This window comes from Aphidius gifuensis, linkage group LG1 (assembly GCF_014905175.1).
Source record: "Aphidius gifuensis isolate YNYX2018 linkage group LG1, ASM1490517v1, whole genome shotgun sequence".
Lineage (NCBI taxonomy): Eukaryota > Metazoa > Arthropoda > Insecta > Hymenoptera > Braconidae > Aphidius > Aphidius gifuensis.
In genome coordinates, this window is record NC_057788.1 from 28,525,262 (window position 1) to 28,544,891 (window position 19,630).

Genomic DNA, 19,630 nt, shown 5'->3' on the forward strand with positions numbered 1-19,630 from the left:
TACGTTAAATAAACTGAACATAGTTACAAGTGTCAATGAAAAAAAATTTTATAATTTGATAAAGTTAGAAATAAAGTTAGAAAAAAAAATTACTATGACGAAATTGTTATTTACAATATGGTCATTGGGATTAAATTTATTTGGTATAAATATATTTCATATTTGTTTTGCAAATTCAATGATTGATGAAGATGGTGAAGAATTTATAACTGGACCACAATTATGTTCAAATATATTTGCATGTGGTGTTTATATTATAATTGTTAATGAACGAATATTTCCATCATCATTTCGTAAACCAACATCAAGTGTTATTTGTGTTTATGAGGTTTTTATAAATTTAATTTGATTAGTTGATACTAAGAGAATTAATTTAACAACGACAAGTGTTATTTTAATTATATTTTTTATTAGTTTTTGGTGACAGCATTCATTCTGGAATTTTCAGTTGCCTGCATATGGGGTCCAATTGATGTTTTGATAATGAATCGACTTCCTGATGTCATTTGTCACGTAACGTAATTCTTTTTTTTTTACATCGTTTATTGATGTATTTGTTGTTTTTTTTTTTCCATTAGAATTTATTTAAATTATTTATAATTGTTTTAACTGGTTGTTTAATTGCAGACACTGAGTGCAATGAAGTGTGAAGAAACTGGTGAATGGATTAGAAAAAATCAGTGGTTATCAATAAACTCAACTATTGGTGTTAGTTGTGGTTTTTTAATTTTTTCACTTTATGTTACAAGAGCCATTGAGCTGTCTGATATTTGGTTGGTTAATTATTTAATAATTGATTTCACTAAATTTCGAAAAAAAAAAGAAGGATATTAATTTGGTTTTTTTTTTTTCATTTCAGGGAATATGGACTTGTAGAATTTTTTAATCAGACTAAATTAAAATTGCTAAATAGATTTTTGAGTGAATTGCCAAAAGCTGATTATGAAATTCAAAATAATTGTCAGTGTCCAAGTAAAAGTAAAAAAACACGAAAAAGTCATCAAAGTAAAACAAGAAGAAGAAGAAAAAGAAGTTCTAGTTAAAAAAAAAAAAAAAATCATATAATTACAAAACGAAATAATTTAAATAATATAATTTTTATTTAAAATTATGTTGAAATTTTATTATTTTACTTTTAAAATTTATTGTTATTTAATATACACATTTGTAAATATTTTTACATCTCGTCATTTAACTAAAATGAATTAATATATAATTTAATCTACAGTCATAAAAATAATTAATTAATACAAGAGCACAATATTGTTTACACAGTCTATAATTAAACATAAACTGAGTGACTGATTTGTCCACCACCACCACCACCATCATCATCATCATTATCATCATCATCATCATCATCAATCTGCTCTAAAATATCAGCAAGCTCTCTGAATTTTGGTTCATTTGGTAAAATATTAGATAGCTCATCTGGTTCACCCTCTGATAAAATAAAAAAAATTAATAATTAGTATTATTGCATTGTTTACAAACAAGTACATGAAAAAATTAAAAATCATCAAGTCTTACCTGTTGACAATGATGACAATGAACCCATAGAATTTCCATCTCCCTCATAAGCATATTTCGTGGTATTATCTGGTGCAAGTAGTGCTCCAGTATTTGTCATTCTATCATCAATAAAATCAGAAACACCTGGTGGTAATGGTTCATTATTGCAAGAACTTGTAACAGGTTGATCAGATTCTTTGGTTGGCAGTGGATTATATTTTGCATTAAGCAGTATGCCTTTATCAAATTTATCAGTATCTTCTTCTCCACCACCTTCACTTTCATATGGTAATAATTTATCACGAGGCAACTCTTTCATTTCAGTATCCATCATAGGTTTTTCACGTCTTTTTATCTTAACTATATAAAGTAATAAAATGAAGAGTATTATACAAAGCACTATTATGGTAACAGGCATATAACTAAATACAATCAACAAAGATGTGTTTGGTATTTCAACTAATTCACAATTATGACCCATGAAATTATTTATACAATGACATTGATAAATCATTGGTGAATCTTGATTGATACATTGTCCATCATTTAAACATGGATGATAAAGACACTCATTTTTATCAGTGCACATTGTATTATTTGATGACAATTGTTTTCCAATGCCACAAGTACACACATTATTATTCCAAGTATCAACACATTGATATGGTTCTTTACAATAAATATGAGGTTGACATTGTTTATTATCATCATCATAACATTGGCTAACAACATTTTTAAAACTCGCAATATTTGCAGCTGAAGTTTTCATGAGTGTTGGAGGTAAAGGAAGATGTCTATCATCTAATCTTACATCACTCATGCATCCATGTTGAAAATCACCATAAGCTTCATATGTACCAGATGGCTCAACACCACCAACATAAACACCATCATTTTTATCAATAATAAAATTTTGTTGTCCTTTAAATATTATTGTTTCATTGGATCTTATTCCTTCACCACCATCAAGCTCAATCATACAAGCAGAACCATATCTTGATACTTTAACAGTATGCCATTGTCCATCATTAACTTTAACATCACTTAGCCATATTTTATGTTCATCAATTGATTTATCATTTAAATTAAAACGAAATAATAAATGACTTTCAATTATTTCAATAACAGCATATTTAAATTTACGTTTATCATTTATTCTAAATAATTCACCATTTAATTGTCTTGTACGAAAATTAAATTGTACATTTGTAGAATAACTATCAGGCTCAAATAATAATTCATATTTAATGTAACTTTTTTCATTAAATGTTGATTGAATTGTTTTTTCATTACAGTATGTACCAGACCAACCAATGTCACATTGACATTTTGGTTTTGTAAAAGTACCAACACAAATACCATGTTCCCAGCATTTATTTAAATAATGTTTATTACAAATATCATCAACTTGTGAACAACCAGGCCATGATTCTTTTGAAAATCCAGGAAGTCCAAGATCATATATTTTACTATTGTAAATTATATTTTTAATACAACCATCAAAACCAATACCTTTTGGTGATTTTTTCCATTTGTGTTGTTCAATTGTATTACTTGCAATATTTAAACCACCAATTTGTACTGGTCCATTTATACTTAAATAATAATCATTTGACAATGGAACTGGAGCAGTTTCATAGCATGATGATTTATCATTTTTACACATGTCAACAATTAATTCAATATTATAAAGATTCCATGTAACATCCAATCTGTGCCATTCACCATCATTTAATAAATTTTGATTATTATTTTTGATACTTAGTTCAATAATTTCTGTTCCAAAATTTATTAATAGCTTTGGTAAACCATTAATCAATTCAATTGATATAAAATGTGATGTCTCAGGACTATTTAATTTTGGTGGACCAATTGGTCCAGTATATAACAATTGTCCAGTTGAATTATTTGTGATAAATTCAAAACTAAGATGATTATTTTCACACATTTCAAATGATGGATACCAAGCCCAACCTTTACCTTTAAAACTTCTTGTTGTTAATTGACATCTTGGTCCATCATAACCAGCTGCACATTCACATTTTGCTCCATACTTTGTTTCAATACATTTAGCACCATTATAACAATGCATTGTTTCACAAGTATTTTCATTGTTTAAAGTTTTAGCAGCACATGTACATTCAGCAGTTACTTTTACATATACACCAACTAATGATGTTGAATTCATATCAACAACATATGGAGTACCCCTGATATCAAGTCTATTTGTACAACTACCACCACAATAATTATTTTCAGTCAGACATTCATCAATTCCCACCATTAATATATTAATACCAACATCACGTTCAATTTCTTCACGATGCATTGATACAATACCATTTAATTTAACTGGCTGATAATAAATTACACCATGTTCATGTTTACTATTTGTTAATTTTTCATGTGTTATATCAAGTGGATTTTTAACTGAATATCTTATGTCAGTTTGTGATGGATTTTTTTGTTGTTGTTGTACACTAAATACATCAATATAATTTGGATCAACATTCAACAATACTGATAGTTTTTCTATGAACAAATTTAATTTACTTTTGCCTTGGTTATTAATTTTAATAAAATCATCATACGAAACACCAGATATTCTCATTGATCCTGAATTAATAATAGCTTCATGTGTTATTTTTTTAACATCAATTGTAACATGAGCTGTAACACTTGTTTGATAATCTTTGACCTCAAAATTAAGTCCATAATTAGATAAAGGTTTTTCTAATTTCATTCTAATCATACCAGTTGTTTCAGTTAAGCTAAATGGTGAATGATCAAGCTCATCTTCAAACTTGAAGGTTTTATCAGTATCCCAGTCATCTAGATCATTAACATAAACTTTTCCAATATCAGTGTCAATTGGTTTATCATCATACTGATAAACTAATATATTTTTTGAACCATATGACATTGGATTGTCATTAGTATCACCAATTATAACAGTCAATGTACTTGTACCAGTCATTGTTGGTTTACCATTATCCTTTATGACAATTGGAATGTAATATTCTTTTTTAAATTCACGATCAAGTATTTTTAATGATGATACAATTGCAATACCATCGTCTTTATTTTCATATTTAACATCAAAATTATTTTTAATTTCATCAGATGCATTTATATCAAGACCAATTATAAATGGTGGTCCATTACCTTTTGTTTTGTCATCATCATCAATTGCTGTTAGTGTTATTATGTTATTTGTTGGTGGTGAATTTTCTTTTAACATAGCTGTATTTTCACGTAGTCTTGGTGCATTGTCATTTACATCAGTAACAGTAACAGTCAATGTTGTTGTTGCTGTTAATGCTGGTACACCATTATCAATAGCTAATATTGCAACATAATGTATTGATTCTTTTTCACGATCAAGCATTTTTTTAATTGTAACAATACCATTATTATCAATATGAAAATTACTTCTACGTTCAATAAAATATGTTATATTATTTTTTCCATCATTATCAGGATCAGTTGCTGTGAATTTTTCACCAATTATTGTACCAATTTTTTTATCTTCTGATACATCAACAGATGTTATTGGATTTTCAAAATGTGGCTTATTATCATTTTTATCAATTAGTGTTATGTTGACCCAAGAATATGCAACGTGATATTTATCATCGTCATTTGTACCTTTATCACTAACTTGAATTAAAAATTTAAAACCTTTTTTATGTATTTCATTTTCATAATCAAGATATTTTTTAATTTTTAATGAACCACTACCATCTTTATTTGTTTCTATACTAAATCTATCAGCACCATTACCAGGATTATTTTCAATAATTTTATATTCAAATAAATTACTTTCTTTTTCATCTTCATCCTCAACTGTAACTGTTAAAATTGATGATTTTGGTAAATTAACAGTGTCTGTTTCAGAAACACTAACATACCATGTTTCATTGGTAAATCTTGGTGGCATATCATTAACATCAATAATACGAATTGATACTGTTGCTGTTGCTTGATGTTTACCACCATCTTCAGCAATAACTTGAATTGAATAATCACGTTTTTCTTCATAATCTAAACAACATATTGCTGTTTTAATTTGTCCACTTGTTGGTTCAATTTCAAATATATCAGCACCACTTTTAGGATCACGTTCATTTTTCGATATCGAATATGTTAATTTAGCATTATCACCTTCTAATGGATCATCATCATCAGCTGCACTTATCATCATAACATTAAGTCCTTTTGTACCATTTTCTTTAACTTGAGCATCATAAATACTTTTTGAAAAATATGGAAAATTATCATTAATATCTTTAACATTAATTGTAATATCAGCAACACCTATTGATCCATCAGGACCATCTTCATCATGTGCATAAACTGTAAAATGTAATTGTGGCTGTCCATGAGGTGGATCACGATCTAATTTTTCAAGTATATATAAAGCACCAGTTTTTTCATCAATTTGTACAATTTTAAATTTATTATGATTTATAGAATAACGATGTTTTTGAGGACGACCTTTATCACCATCAATTGATGATACATTTAATACAAATTTTGGTAAATTTTTATCATCTTCTTCTGTTATATAAGCAATATAATTTGATTTATCAAAAACTGGTATATTATCATTTTTATCAATAACATCAATCAATACAGTTGACACACAATTATTTGATGAATCAGTTGCTCTTATTGTCAAATTATATTTTGTTTTAGTTTCATAATCAATTGTACCAAATACAAATATTTCACCAGTTTCACGATCAATTAAAAATTCACCACGTGTATTACCATCAATTATTTCATATTGTAATACATCTAATTCATCTGGATCACTTGCAAATACTTGTAATACTTTTGTCATTCTATCAGAATTTTCTTCAACTTGTCCAGTATATAATGTTTGATTAAATGATGGTAGATTATCATTTGCATCAATAATTAAAATACGAAATTCTTTATGAGCTGTATTGGGTCCTTGGGCATTTGGTTTTGTTGAATTTGCTCCATCAGTTGCTAAAATTTCTATGAACTGTAATTTCTGAATAGTATTATCTTCATGATCAAATACTTTATTTGTATATACTTCACCAGTTTTTTCATTTATTGTAAAAAATGGATTATCTTGTTTTATTATTTTATATGTTACTGAATTATATGGATAAACAACATCTTTATCAGTTATTTCAGGTTTAAATACAAAAGTACCAATTGGTTTATTTTCCAAAATAGTTTCTTTATCAGAACGAATACCAAATGCTGGTTCTTGATCATTTGTATCATCAACAATCATTGTAATTATTGCTAATGATCTTAATTCATCATCATTTGTTGCTTCAATTGTTAGTGTATAATTTGGTACAAGTTCACAATGTAATTGATTATTAAGAATAATATCAATGAATGTTGAATTATCATCACCTAATTTATCACGTTTGTTAATTTTAAATGTATGTAATCCATTTGTTTCTGGTGTTTTACCAGATAATATTTCAAATGTTAATCTATGACTACTTGCCATACCAGATACTGCTTTCATTGTCATTACAATTGTATTAACACCATGATTTTCTTTAACATGAAATGGCTCATATTCTGATGGTATCCATATTGGCAAACTTTTTTTAACATTTGTAATTCTTATTGCAACTTCAACAACTGTTGAATTTAATACTGGTGTACCATTATCTGATGCATATATATCAATTTTATAATTTTTTTTACCAAATACTGGCAATTTTTTTAATATTATTGAACCAGTTTTTGTATTAAGATCAAAATATTTCCAATCATTTGTTTCTGATAATTTAAAATAACTAATTCTACTATTTTCATCAGCATCAGCATCTGTTGCTGTTACACGACCAATTGTTGAGTTTATTTTAATATCATTATTTATAAAAAATTCATATTTTGTTTTTGTAAATATTGGTGGATTATCATTTATATCAATTATATTTATTTTAAATGAACAAAAACCTTCTAATGGATATTTACCACAATCAATAGCTCTTACTGTTATTGGTATTGTTTTAAATTCTTCTCTATCTAATTCAGCATTTGTTGTTATTTCACCAGTATCTTCATTAATTTTAAATTTATCTCCACTACTTATTATTTTATATTTAATAATTTTATTTATTCCAATATCTTTATCTGTTGCTGTTACAGTTATAACTGATGTACCAATTGGTTGTGATTCTTTAACACTTGGTGAATACATTGTGCAATTATCAAACACAGGCTTGTTATCATTAATATCAGTTATTGATACAATAACTTGTGTTGTATTTTTATGAATTTTTGATTTACCATCAATGCAACAACTACCATCATCACTTGCTGTTACAGTTAATTCATACATGTCTTTATCAAATGATTTATGATTACTACGAAGACGAATGATACCAGTATCTGCATTAATTTCAAATGGTCCAGATGTTAATCTATCATTATCAAATGAATACTTGACAATGTCATTATCAATATCAGATGCAATTATTGTTGTAACAAATGTATTTGCTTGTGCATTTTCATCAATACTAGAGATAAAATTATCTTTTGTAAATTGTGGTATTTCATCGTTTTTATTGTTTGTTGATATTCTTACAATTGCTGAAGTTTTTTTTGTAATATCAATTGGATTACTTGCAATAACTTCAAATTTATATAATGCTTTATTATAATCAGCATCTAATTTTTTATTATTATATATAACACCAGCATTATCAATACGAAAATTATCATCTGTTACTGAATATTCAATAATTCCATTTTCATTACTATCTGCATCTTTAACAATAACTTGAAGAATACTTGTATCAATTGGTATGTCCTCATCAATATTACGTATTTGATAATCTGGTATTTCAAAAATTGGATAATTATCATTAATATCAATGACAGAAATTGTTAAATCAACACTTGATGGTTCAATATCACTATGATATACTTCATTTGCTATTACTTGAAGATTATGTTCTTTTGGCTGATGTGGATCTTCATAATCTAAATCTTTGACTAATTTAACTTCACCACTTTTTTCATTGATTGTAAAAAAACCATCTGATTTTGAATTTTTTGTTTTAAGTTCATATTTAATTGATGATATTGAAGTAAATGATGTAGCATTTATTTTTATTATTGTTTTATCTTTGACTTGATTTTCCATAATTTCAATGTCATATTTGTCATATTGAAATTGTGGTGAACGATTACCAATGATAATTGAAAGTTTATGCTCATTTGATGATAATGTACGATTAATTTTTTTGTCATATACAGTAGCTTGAACAGTTACAAAATATTCATCATTTATTGTAAAATCTTGATTACCATTAACTCGTACCTCACCAGTGGTTTCATTGACAATAAAACTAGCACCAGATAATTTTTCTGTCTTATAAAACACTGGAGAATTTGATTCTGGATCAATTGCTTTGAATTTGTATACTTTATAGTTGGGCTGTGTCAATGCCATGGGTGGTAAAATTGTCTTCATTGATTCAGCATGATTTACAAAGTACGGTCGTTCATCAATATTATATATTTTTATAATAACATGGAGATCTTCATATCTTGATGTTGCTGTTGTTGAAAAAATAATATATATTAAAATTAAATTTTTAAACAAAGATTTTATTGTTGAATTAATTATACTCACTTTTATTTTTGTATAATACTGGAAAATGAATGGTCTTGTCGTTTTCCAATTTTTTGTAATCCAATTTTTTTTTTAGAATCAAATCACCATTTGAATTTACAGAAAACCATTGATTGTGTTGTTTCATCATAAAATTTGTCATACTGTCGTTTGTTTTTATTGAAAATTTTGTTTGTCCAAGTTTATCATCCAGTGACTCACTCCATCTCAACTCAATTTTATTTTCAGTTGTTGTTGTTGTTGCACTTGTGTTCCATATGATCATCATCAGTGAAACAAGCAGCACTGATCTTTTACACCACATTTTCATCATTTTTAAAATTTATTTACTGATTCAATTCATTCAAGCTCACTCTCACTAATATCTGTTGAAATAAAAATAAAATGTATTAAATTTTTTTTGAAATTATATATATTCGATGATTAAAAAATTGATAAACGACCATCAAGTTTTTTTTTCTTTTTTAAATGAGTAGAATTTAATAATGAAAAAAAAATAAAATAATAAATATTTTTTTATATACCAAAATAGGTAGTTGGAAAAAAAAAAAAAATAGATAAAATTCGACAAGATAACAATACCTGACTCATGACAAAAATAGAAAAAAAAAAAATTAAAATTATGAGTCATTGATATTCGTCATTGAAAAATTGAACCATGTGATATCCAATATATTTTTTTTTTGGCAATTAAATTGACTATATATTTCTTGTACTTTTTTTCTAAATAAAATAATTACTATTGACTTGATAGAAATAAAAAGAAATTTTTTTTTTCACATTGTTATGATAATACGATTTACAACGTGTCAAAATGACTAAATTTATTTATCAAATTTAAAATTAAACCATGTAATATATGTATTTTTATTTTAGCAATTGAATGGACAATAAATTTCTCTCATTTTTTCGTAAATAAACTCGATAGAAATTTAATTTTTCGCACAAATAAATTTATAGAAAAACGACTAATTTTAATATAATTTTTCCTCGTTTTTAAAAAATACACATTTAATTAAAATTAACACACCATAAAAGCTAAATTATTAAAATTAAATTAATATAAACTCACGTTTAATTCACAAAACAATTAAATAATATCTCACTCCAAAATAGATAATTTTCCTCGCACCTTGCACCAAAGAAAAGACCGGCTTGTAATAAACTCGGGCGACAAGTGTACTCTGAACCTTGTTTAATTTTTAAAATTTTATAAAGTGGGGATACCTGATATTAGTCATGATTGAAAATCTAATCACCTGTGGTTTTGGAAAAAAAGATAAGCTAATCACCAAAGTTTCCAAATATTTCTAGAAAATTTTTAATAATACTGCAGTCAACATGATAAATATAAATATTTATCTTTTTCTCTCTGAAATATATTAAAATAAAATATTATAAAATTCATTAACAAAATATATATTAAAATTTAAAATATAAAATACAAAAAATAAATAATAATTTTATTTATTGGGATAAATAAAATAAAACTTACAAAAATATACTATTTATCCTTTTTATTAAAAAGAAAGGCATTTATTTTTTTTTTTTTTTGGAACTGAAGTATAACGTACAAATGGTATAGATAATAGTGGTAATAATTATAATTAATTAATTAATAAATATCAATCAATAAGTAATATTTTTCTTGTTTGTTGGTTTTTTTTTTTTCGATTATAATGTTTGGATTTTTATTATAATATAATTATATATATGTTGTTAAATTGAGAATGTGTTCAGTGGCAGCATATATACATATTACAGTGAAATTATCTTAATTGTTTTTTTTTTTTTTTATTTAAATATTTAACGACAGTTATGATAATAATAAAAAACAGTTTCTCCGGCTATAAGGTACTCTACTTGTTGGCTCATACTCGATCCAATAGTACTCTATCTACATCCATTCAATGATTAATTTTTTTTTTTAAGTTAAATTATTAATTAGGCAGTCAAAAGATCACGGATATGTTAAATCATTTGATATAATTTTTATAATTTTTAAAGTCAATTGTTCTCCATGATCGAAATAAAATATAAAATTAATTTTAAGTGTTTTATTTAATAATTAATTATTTTTAATAAAATAATTTTAACAATGATGAAAAATTTAATGATAAATAAAATAAAATAAAATGTTTGATGATCTGAAATTGAAATTTAATTATATTTCACGTTGGACGTATTCATTTCGTTATTTTTTATTTTTTTTTTTATTCATTCTTGTAATTGATTTATATATACAATTTTTTGAAATACACATGGATCGAGTTCTGGCTCTTCAGATGGACGCGAATAATTAATAATAAAAAATGTATAACGATTTGTATTTTTTTTTTTCTTTTTAAAATGTACATACACACAACAGTGATTTTAAACTATCATTGCCACTGTACACATGCAAATAATAAATAAAAATAACTCATAATTGTTTAACAATTAAAACCTTCATTTATAATTATTTTATTTTTTGAGTTTTTATAATTTTTTTATATTCTTAAATAATTTTTTTTTTCTTTCTTTTCTAATGCCAGTCGTTAGAAATACTGTGTGTGATTTTCTACAGTATTTTTTTTTTTGTTAATTTTGTTAATTTTTGGTTCATTTTGAATTTAATTAACGCAAAATAATTTTAGTAACAAATAATTTATTTAATAATTAAGGTTTTATGAACAGTCAAGGATAGGGATGTGGAAGAGATTCATAGGGCGAAGAAACATTCAATCTTACATTAATTTATATGATAGACTAGGAAGAGGTGGTTGTTCTTTAATATTTATCTTTGTCATTTTGTTTATTTTTATCTGGGACAGAGTATTCGCAAAAAATTAATATCACAAATTGCAAAACTATAATTAACACGGTCAAAATTTAAGGATAATCTTGGTAATTTAATTTTATAACTTACCACGACAAATTATTATTATTATTATTCTTTTTTTTTCTAATTTTATATTAATTTATACTTTATCGTATATCTCGATTATTTTTAAAAATTTTTTTGTTCGAGCAATAAATATAATTACATATTTGGACATCGATATTCGAATGTACATTTTATTACGGATAATTTAGTCACAAATGACTTCCTAAATCTGTAAATTGACTATATGAAATATCCCGTTTTGAGAATTTTACAGATCAGTCGATTTTTTGAGGGATTTTCTTTTTTTTTTTTTTTTATATTTTTTTATTTTTCTTGTAACAACTCGATTTCGTTTAACGATTGAGTTTATTAACACTATCCTTTTTTTTCTTTTTATTTATTTTCATTTATTTTTATTCCAAAAAATTTGTTTTTTTTTTTTAATTTATTTAAATATTTAACATATTTTCATTGATGTTTTTTATCGAGTTACTACACCATATACTTTCTGGCGTTTTTTTTTTTTTTTGTCTCTCATCACGACCGAAATAAAAAATAATTTAAAAAAAAAAAAAAAAAAAAACTATAAAGGATAATACGAATGTAATTAGTGAGCTTTTTGTTTTTTTTTTTTAAATTATTTTAATCTTTGTCACTGTTTAAGTTGGTTTGTTTTAAATATATTTTTATACCTTTCTTCCTCGTGACTCTATTTAAATTTCATAAACTATTTAAATTTAAATATTATTATTAAATGCAATATCAATAATATATAATGATCATAATACTTCTATTGATGACAATGAATTTTCATTTGTATGGTGTGTTTTTAATGACGTAATGAAACAGTGATTTATTTTTTTTTCTTTTTTCAATTACAACTATTAACATTTGTAACTTTTTTTTTTATTTATAATTTCTATTATTTTTTTTTTTTTGTTTATTTATTATTATTTTATGGCAAAACCACGTTGTAATTGTAGTTGAACTATAATACTTTTTTACACGCCACAGCGCACACATCTCAAACATCTATTATTTTTTAAAATTTATTTAATTATATCAATAAAACTGTCTCAACAGTGAATATATTATAAATTCGTTTATCCTTTGTTTGTTTTTTTTTTTTCTTTTCAACTTAAAAATTATTATTATATTTAAATATTACATTATTTTTATAAAAAAGATGAACTAAAGTTATATTTTATTTATGCCAATTATTCGTTCTTTGGTATTCATAAAAATATTTTGAGTTTTTTTTTAAATTAAATTAAAAAAAAATTATAAATAAAATAATTAATATCGTTGACAATATTATATTGACAAAAGTAGTATTAATTTGTAATAAATTATATTGACAATATGTCTTGATTAAATAAATTTTTTTAAATAAAAAATTCTAATAATAATTGTGTAAAAAAATCATCTAACGATATATATTATATTCTTAAATATTGAATAAATAAATAAAACAAATTTATACAAAAAAAAGTCTTAGATAAATTTGTTAAAGCGTTGTAAGGAATTGACGATTATAATCAAGCTCCTTATATTCGCAGCACATTACACATACATCTCAGGATATTATTTAACTTTTTTTTCATTTTTCAAAATTCATTTTTAAAAAACTCTCGTCGTATTTTTCTTATTTTTCTTATTTTGGTGCAATAAATAATTTTTTTTTATTTTTTCTTTATGAGCTTATAAACTATTTCAAAGTTCGTGCTTTTTATTTATTTATTTTTTTTTAAATCCTGACTTTAGAACAGGGTTGACGAGATTTTTTTTTTTTATGACTTACATTCACTTATAAGTTATAATGGAGTTGTCTTTTTTTTAATTCTTTTTTATTAACTTAACTCGTGTTTATTACTTTCTCGCGTTATTGCGATATGCCAGTTGAGAGTCAACAAGGACATTTTGACTACATATTTATTTATTATTACACTAACGCAATTTGAGTCTTATTTATTATTAACATTAGGGATGTTGTTTGCTTACCCATCATTGAAATTTACGAGATTAACTCAGTTATAATTTGTTTTTTCTTTTATTTATAATTTATTCTTCTTCCTCGCTTTCTTCAGTTGGACCATACATATCAGCGAGTTTATCAAATCTTGGACCCCATGCTCCAAGATACTCGTACTCATGTTGTTCATCGTCTGTCCCTGCACAAGACAATAAAAAACCAACAAAATAAAAAACATTAGTAAAATTTTAATTTTGAATAATAAAAGTAGATAAAAAAGATAACAACATTTGCCAGATGCCAACGAGGATAGAGAACCAGCAGTACTTCCACCACCCTCGTAAGCATAATTTCGTAAATCATCAAATGGTGGTGCATTTGGATCACTGTCTGCTCTTTTCTTATGATCCTCAATAAACATTCCTACATTTGGCTCTGGTCCCATTGGATCTAATAAATTAAAATAAATAAATAATATTTATCTCATTTATTCACATATAAAAATTCAATCTAAAATAAAATTAAAAAAAAAAAACTTACAAGCCAATTTATGAGTTTGTATTTTTCCTCCCATTTCTGGTATTGGACCACCAATTGGAATTTGTAATGGCGTAATATCAAATGCAGTCATGTCATCTTCACCACCACCTTCATCATCATAATTTATTATATTTTCTCTGACGTCATCGTCAGGTCCTGGATATTTTATATGTGCTTCTCTTCTTCTATTGTACACAACAAACACCAACACTAAAACTAAAATAAAAAATAAAAAAAAAAAAAAATTTTAAATATGTTAATAATATTCAAAAATATAATAAAAGTACTTTTGAAATTTTTTTTTTTTTTTTTACATGATATTAAATAACAAAAGAAAAAAAAAAAGGTATGAAAAATAAACTTACTCAGAATAACAAGTAGACAAACGAGTATGGCAGCAAGTGCACCCATACTTAATTTAAGTGTTTGTCCTTCTTGTACAAGTTCACAATTTTCACCCCAAAAACCTTCAGGACAAATACATCTGTATCTAAGTCTTGGATCTTGATTAATACATCTACCACCATTGAGACATGGATAATCAATACATTCATTTTTATCCATACATGATTCACCATCTGGTGAACGTATTCTTCCTTCACCACATCTAATAAATATTTAAATACCCGCAATTTAATAAAATAGACATAAAAATTTAATATATAATTAATATAATATAAGTGTATCAATAAACTTACGTGCAAGCATGTTCATTCCAAAGATCTATACATTCAAATGGCTCTTTACATAATACATTTGCACATGGTTTATTTGATGGACACATTCTTTCAAGATTTCTAGCCATTGTTGCTTGTCCCCATTGTGTACCATTCATTGCTGGTGGTAGTGGTAAATGTTTTCCCTCAAGTCTAATATCATCAATACAACCTATCAAACAAATAAACCAATTTATCATTACACATCAAAGCTCCAAAGAAGAATTAATATGATTAAAATTAAATAAATAAAATAAAAAAAATAGTAAACTACTACCTTTTTGATAATCATTAAAGACTTCAAATGTTCTAACACCAGTATATTCAGCTTTACCACCAGCATATACACCCTCTTGTTTGTCAACAAGAAGCCATTGATGTCCATCAAATGAAAATGTTTCATTGAAACGTCTTCCCTCACCACCATCCAATTCTAATGTTGCTGCTGAACCATATCTTGATACACGAACAGTATGCCATTGTCCATCATCAACAGCTATAGCATTTAGCCAAATATCTCGTTCTTCAACTCTCATGCTATTCAAATTGTATCTAAATTGCAATCTACTTGCTTTGATCTAAAGAACAATTAATTATTTATTTTATTTTAAATTAATACAAATACAATTAAATAGTATAATTAAACAAATAATTAAAACAAACCTCAAGTATAGCATATTCACGATTATGTTGATCACTAACTCTAAATAATTCACCGCTACTTTCACGTGTACGAAATTTAAGTTGTATTTGTGTTGAATATTTATCTGGTTCAAATGACAATGCATATTTAACATAACTTTGTGGTTTAAATGTTGTTGGTATTGTTGATGCCATACAACCAGGACCAGTCCAGCCAGGATTACATTGACATCTTGCCTCAGTAAAACTACCAACACATGTACCATGTTCCCAACATCTAAATGTTGATTCTTGATTATTACATATTTCATCTGTTTGTGGACAACCAGCAACACTGTGTCTTGACAAACCAGGATGTGCTAAATCATATAATTTACTATTATGAAATAAATTACGTATACAACCATCAAAACCTTTACCAACTGGCATTGTTTTCCATTTATATTGAGTTGGATCAAATTGTTCAACATATAAACCACCAATTTGTAATGGTGCATTGACATTTAAATATTCATTAAATGGTGGTACAACACCAGTTGCTTGACATGATGTACCATCAAATGATGGTGGTGTACCATCTTCTTGTTCAATTATTTCAGCTGATTTACAATAATCAACAACTAATTTAACTGTTTCAGTTGTCCAAAATATATCTAGTCTATGCCATTCACCATCGTCAAGTGGCCTTTTTGTTTTAACTTTAAGCTCAAGTGTACCAGATCCAAAATCAATTAATAATCTTGGTATACCACGATCCAATTCAACAGATATAAAATCTAAAATAATAATAAAAATTAAATTGATTAGTTACCTTATATATTTAAGTTTGAAAAGTTTTATTGTAACTTTGTGTTTGTTAAGTTACCTGAAACCATAAGTTCATCAGACTCGGGTGGTACAATAGGTCCATTGTATAATAAAAGACCATCAGGTTTTCTTGTTATAAATTCAAAACTAAGATGGCTGTTGTCACACATTTCAAGTGCCGGATACCATGCCCATCCATTACCACGAAAACTTCTTGTTGTTTGTTGACATCTTGGTCCATTGTAACCAGCTGGACATTGACATCTATAAATAAATAAATATTATAAAATATAAAATATAAATATAATAAAAAATAATTTAAATAAAATAAATTTACTAACGTTAATCCAAAACGACCTTCAATACAACGTCCACCATTATAACAAGGACTTGTTCTACATGATTCAGTTGTACTAAAATTTCTAGCACCACATGTACATTGTGCAATAACATCAACACGTACACTAACAAGTGATGTTTTATTAGCATTAACCATATATGGCATATTATTTATATCAAGTACATTTGTACAACTACCCTCACAATTTTCATTTTCATAAAAACACTCATCAATACCAACCATTGTTATATTAATACCAACATCACGTTCAATTTCTTCACGATGCATTAATACAATACCATTTAATCTAACTGGTTTATAATATGGTGAACCATGAGCTGAAAATCTAATATCTGTTTGTGGTGGTAATTTTCTACGTTGTTGTACACTAAATATATCAACATTATCCTTATCAATATCTAATAAATTTGATAATTTTTCACGAAATAAATCAGCTTTACTTCTTGTTAATTTTTGATGTTTATAATCCCAAACACGTATAAAATCTTCATCAGATATACCAGATATTCTTATTGAACCAGAATTCATAACAGCTTCATGTGGTATTGTTTTAACAGTTACAGTTACATTTGCTGGTATATCTGTTTGTGTATGTTTACGATCATATACTTTAAAACGTAAATGATATTTACCATCATGTGTACCTGATTTCATTGATATCATACCATTATCTTCATCAAGTTTAAATTGTGCATGTTCTAAACCTTCCCAATAAAATTTTTTATCTGGTAAATCCCAATCATCTAAATCAAATACATAAACACGTCCAATATCAGTATCTGGTGATTGTCCAGCATAATTATAAACAAATATATCTTTTGAACCAGGTTGCATTTTATTATCATTAACATCACCAATAACAACAGTTAATGTACTTGTACCAGCCATAAGTGGTGTACCAGAATCTTTTATTATTATTGGTATAAGATATTCTTTTTGTTGTTCACGATCAAATGATCTTAATGATGTTACAATAGCCATACCATCACCATTTGCACCTTTATTATCACTTTCAACTTTAAAACTAGCACGTATTATATCATCAGCATTTGGATCCATACGAAATGTAAATGGTGGACCATTACTTTTTGATCTATCATCATCATCTGTTGCTAATATTTCAATTACTTTTCTTGGTGTTGCATATTCTGGTAAAACTGGACGATAATCTTTTAAAAATGTTGGTGGATTATCATTAATATCTTGTACAATAACAGTTAATGTTGCTGTTGCTGTTTTTGGTGGTATACCATCATCAATTGCAAGTATTTTAACTTGATGTCTTGGTGTTTCTTCACGATCTAAACTTCTTTGTATTGTTACTGTACCATTTTCATTAATATGAAATTGTCTTTTTCTATCTGAACTACGATCAATTGCATAAAATACTTTACTTTTACCACCCTGATCAGGATCAGTTGCTTTAAATGTTTCTAAACTATTACCAACACTTGCATCTTCAAGTACTGTTGTTTCTATATTTGATTTTTCAAATTGTGGTTTATTATCATTAATATCACGTAATTTAACAACAACCCATGAATAAGCAACATGATATTTATCATTATCATTGTCTTCACCCTATGATTTATTTTAAACAAAAACAATTGAATCAAATCAAGTCAATTTAAATTAAATTAAATCATCAAAATTAATTATTATACCTTATCGTTGACTTGTATACGAAATCTAAATCCATTACTTTGTAATTGATCTTCAAAATCTAATGGTTGAACTATTTTTAAAGAACCAGTACCATCATTGTTTCTTACCATGGTAAATTTGTCTGCACCAAATCCACTATTGTCAAGTACCTAGAAAACAAATAAAAAAAAATCTTGTTCATGAATACAATCGAAAAATAAAGAAATAGTATAGTCTCGAGGAAAAAAAAGTGAGAATATAAGAGTTAGCCATTTGCATTGAGCACACAAGTGCATCTCAAGAAAAAGATAGGAAGACATCAAAGAGTAGAAAGAAAAAAAAAAACAACGTAAAAGTGCTTTCTTTCTTTTCTTTCTTTAAAAATTTATTTTTTTTTTCTATTTTTTTGTTTTCTACTAGACTAGCTTTTATCGGCAAGATATATGTATAAAGTAAGAGAAAAAAAAAATGAAAAAAAAAAAAGGAGGAAACTTGAAGAAAATGTCTTTACCTTGTACTGAAACTTGTTGGTTTCATCGTCATCGTGTACAGTTACAGTGAGAATTGGCGTTTCCGGTAAATTCGCTCCATCCGTTTCATCCACTTCTGTTAACCACTCGTCTTTGGTGAATTGCGGTGGCATATCGTTTATGTCTTTCACTCGTATTGAGGCCGTCCCCGTACCTGCATAACAACGAAAAAAAAATAAAAAATAAATATATGAAAATATATATCCACATATGAATAAACAAAAAAGAACAATAAACTATATATTGTGCCTATTTTAATCTTTCTCTTGATTTTTTTTTCTATATATATTTTTCATTTTACAACCCACATCATAAATTTGCCAGGAGCAGAAATATAAAGTTCATTGTGAATAAAAAAAAAGAATAAATAATAATTTTTTATATACATATGAAAA

The 19,630-nt window shown here is 26.0% G+C and overlaps 3 protein-coding genes across 6 annotated transcripts in view; 1 reads left to right on the forward strand and 2 right to left on the reverse strand.

Annotated features, from left to right (window-relative positions):
* The first annotated feature begins 77 nt into the window (after positions 1–77).
* LOC122847351 lies at positions 78–1,282 on the forward strand. The gene is made up of 5 exons (XM_044144944.1): positions 78–328; positions 415–513; positions 628–773; positions 860–1,005; positions 1,257–1,282. The coding sequence occupies exons 1-5, from the start codon at positions 95–97 to the stop codon at positions 1,280–1,282; spliced, it is 651 nt and encodes a 216-aa protein (XP_044000879.1). The 5' UTR covers positions 78–94.
* LOC122860118 (neural-cadherin-like) lies at positions 1,190–9,532 on the reverse strand. The gene is made up of 3 exons (XM_044163779.1): positions 9,158–9,532; positions 1,531–9,081; positions 1,190–1,443 (listed from the first exon to the last, which is right to left on the reverse strand). Exons 1-3 carry the CDS (start codon positions 9,468–9,470, stop codon positions 1,283–1,285), a joined length of 8,025 nt encoding a protein of 2,674 aa, XP_044019714.1. The 5' UTR covers positions 9,471–9,532; the 3' UTR covers positions 1,190–1,282.
* A 2,387-nt stretch (positions 9,533–11,919) lies between these two features.
* The window catches only part of LOC122860117 (neural-cadherin), an 80,843-nt gene continuing 73,132 nt past the window's right edge, over positions 11,920–19,630 (reverse strand). For all 4 annotated transcript variants that reach the window (XM_044163774.1, XM_044163775.1, XM_044163776.1 and 1 more), the window contains 11 exons: positions 19,217–19,389; positions 18,726–18,875; positions 17,042–18,642; positions 16,759–16,964; positions 15,915–16,669; positions 15,529–15,829; positions 15,234–15,423; positions 14,901–15,142; positions 14,536–14,751; positions 14,284–14,445; positions 11,920–14,194 (listed from right to left, as the gene is read on the reverse strand). In XM_044163774.1, the coding sequence (XP_044019709.1) occupies positions 14,085–14,194; positions 14,284–14,445; positions 14,536–14,751; positions 14,901–15,142; positions 15,234–15,423; positions 15,529–15,829; positions 15,915–16,669; positions 16,759–16,964; positions 17,042–18,642; positions 18,726–18,875; positions 19,217–19,389 (4,106 nt within the window). In that variant the 3' untranslated portion in view covers positions 11,920–14,084. The remainder of the gene's footprint in view (positions 14,195–14,283; positions 14,446–14,535; positions 14,752–14,900; positions 15,143–15,233; positions 15,424–15,528; positions 15,830–15,914; positions 16,670–16,758; positions 16,965–17,041; positions 18,643–18,725; positions 18,876–19,216; positions 19,390–19,630) is intronic.

Bases quoted from the DNA above. Each gene is read 5' to 3' on its own strand.
- LOC122847351 (XM_044144944.1), top strand. From the start codon at position 95: ATGACGAAATTGTTATTTACAATATGGTCATTGGGATTAAATTTATTT. The intron at 329-414 runs GTTTTTATAAAT...ATTTTTTATTAG, and splicing joins GTGTTATTTGTGTTTATGAG to TTTTTGGTGACAGCATTCAT. The intron at 514-627 runs GTAACGTAATTC...GTTTAATTGCAG, and splicing joins TTCCTGATGTCATTTGTCAC to ACACTGAGTGCAATGAAGTG.
- LOC122860118 (XM_044163779.1), bottom strand. From the start codon at position 9,470: ATGATGAAAATGTGGTGTAAAAGATCAGTGCTGCTTGTTTCACTGATG. The intron at 9,082-9,157 runs GTGAGTATAATT...TTTCAACAACAG, and splicing joins AGTATTATACAAAAATAAAA to CAACATCAAGATATGAAGAT. The intron at 1,444-1,530 runs GTAAGACTTGAT...TTATTTTATCAG, and splicing joins ATTGTCATCATTGTCAACAG to AGGGTGAACCAGATGAGCTA.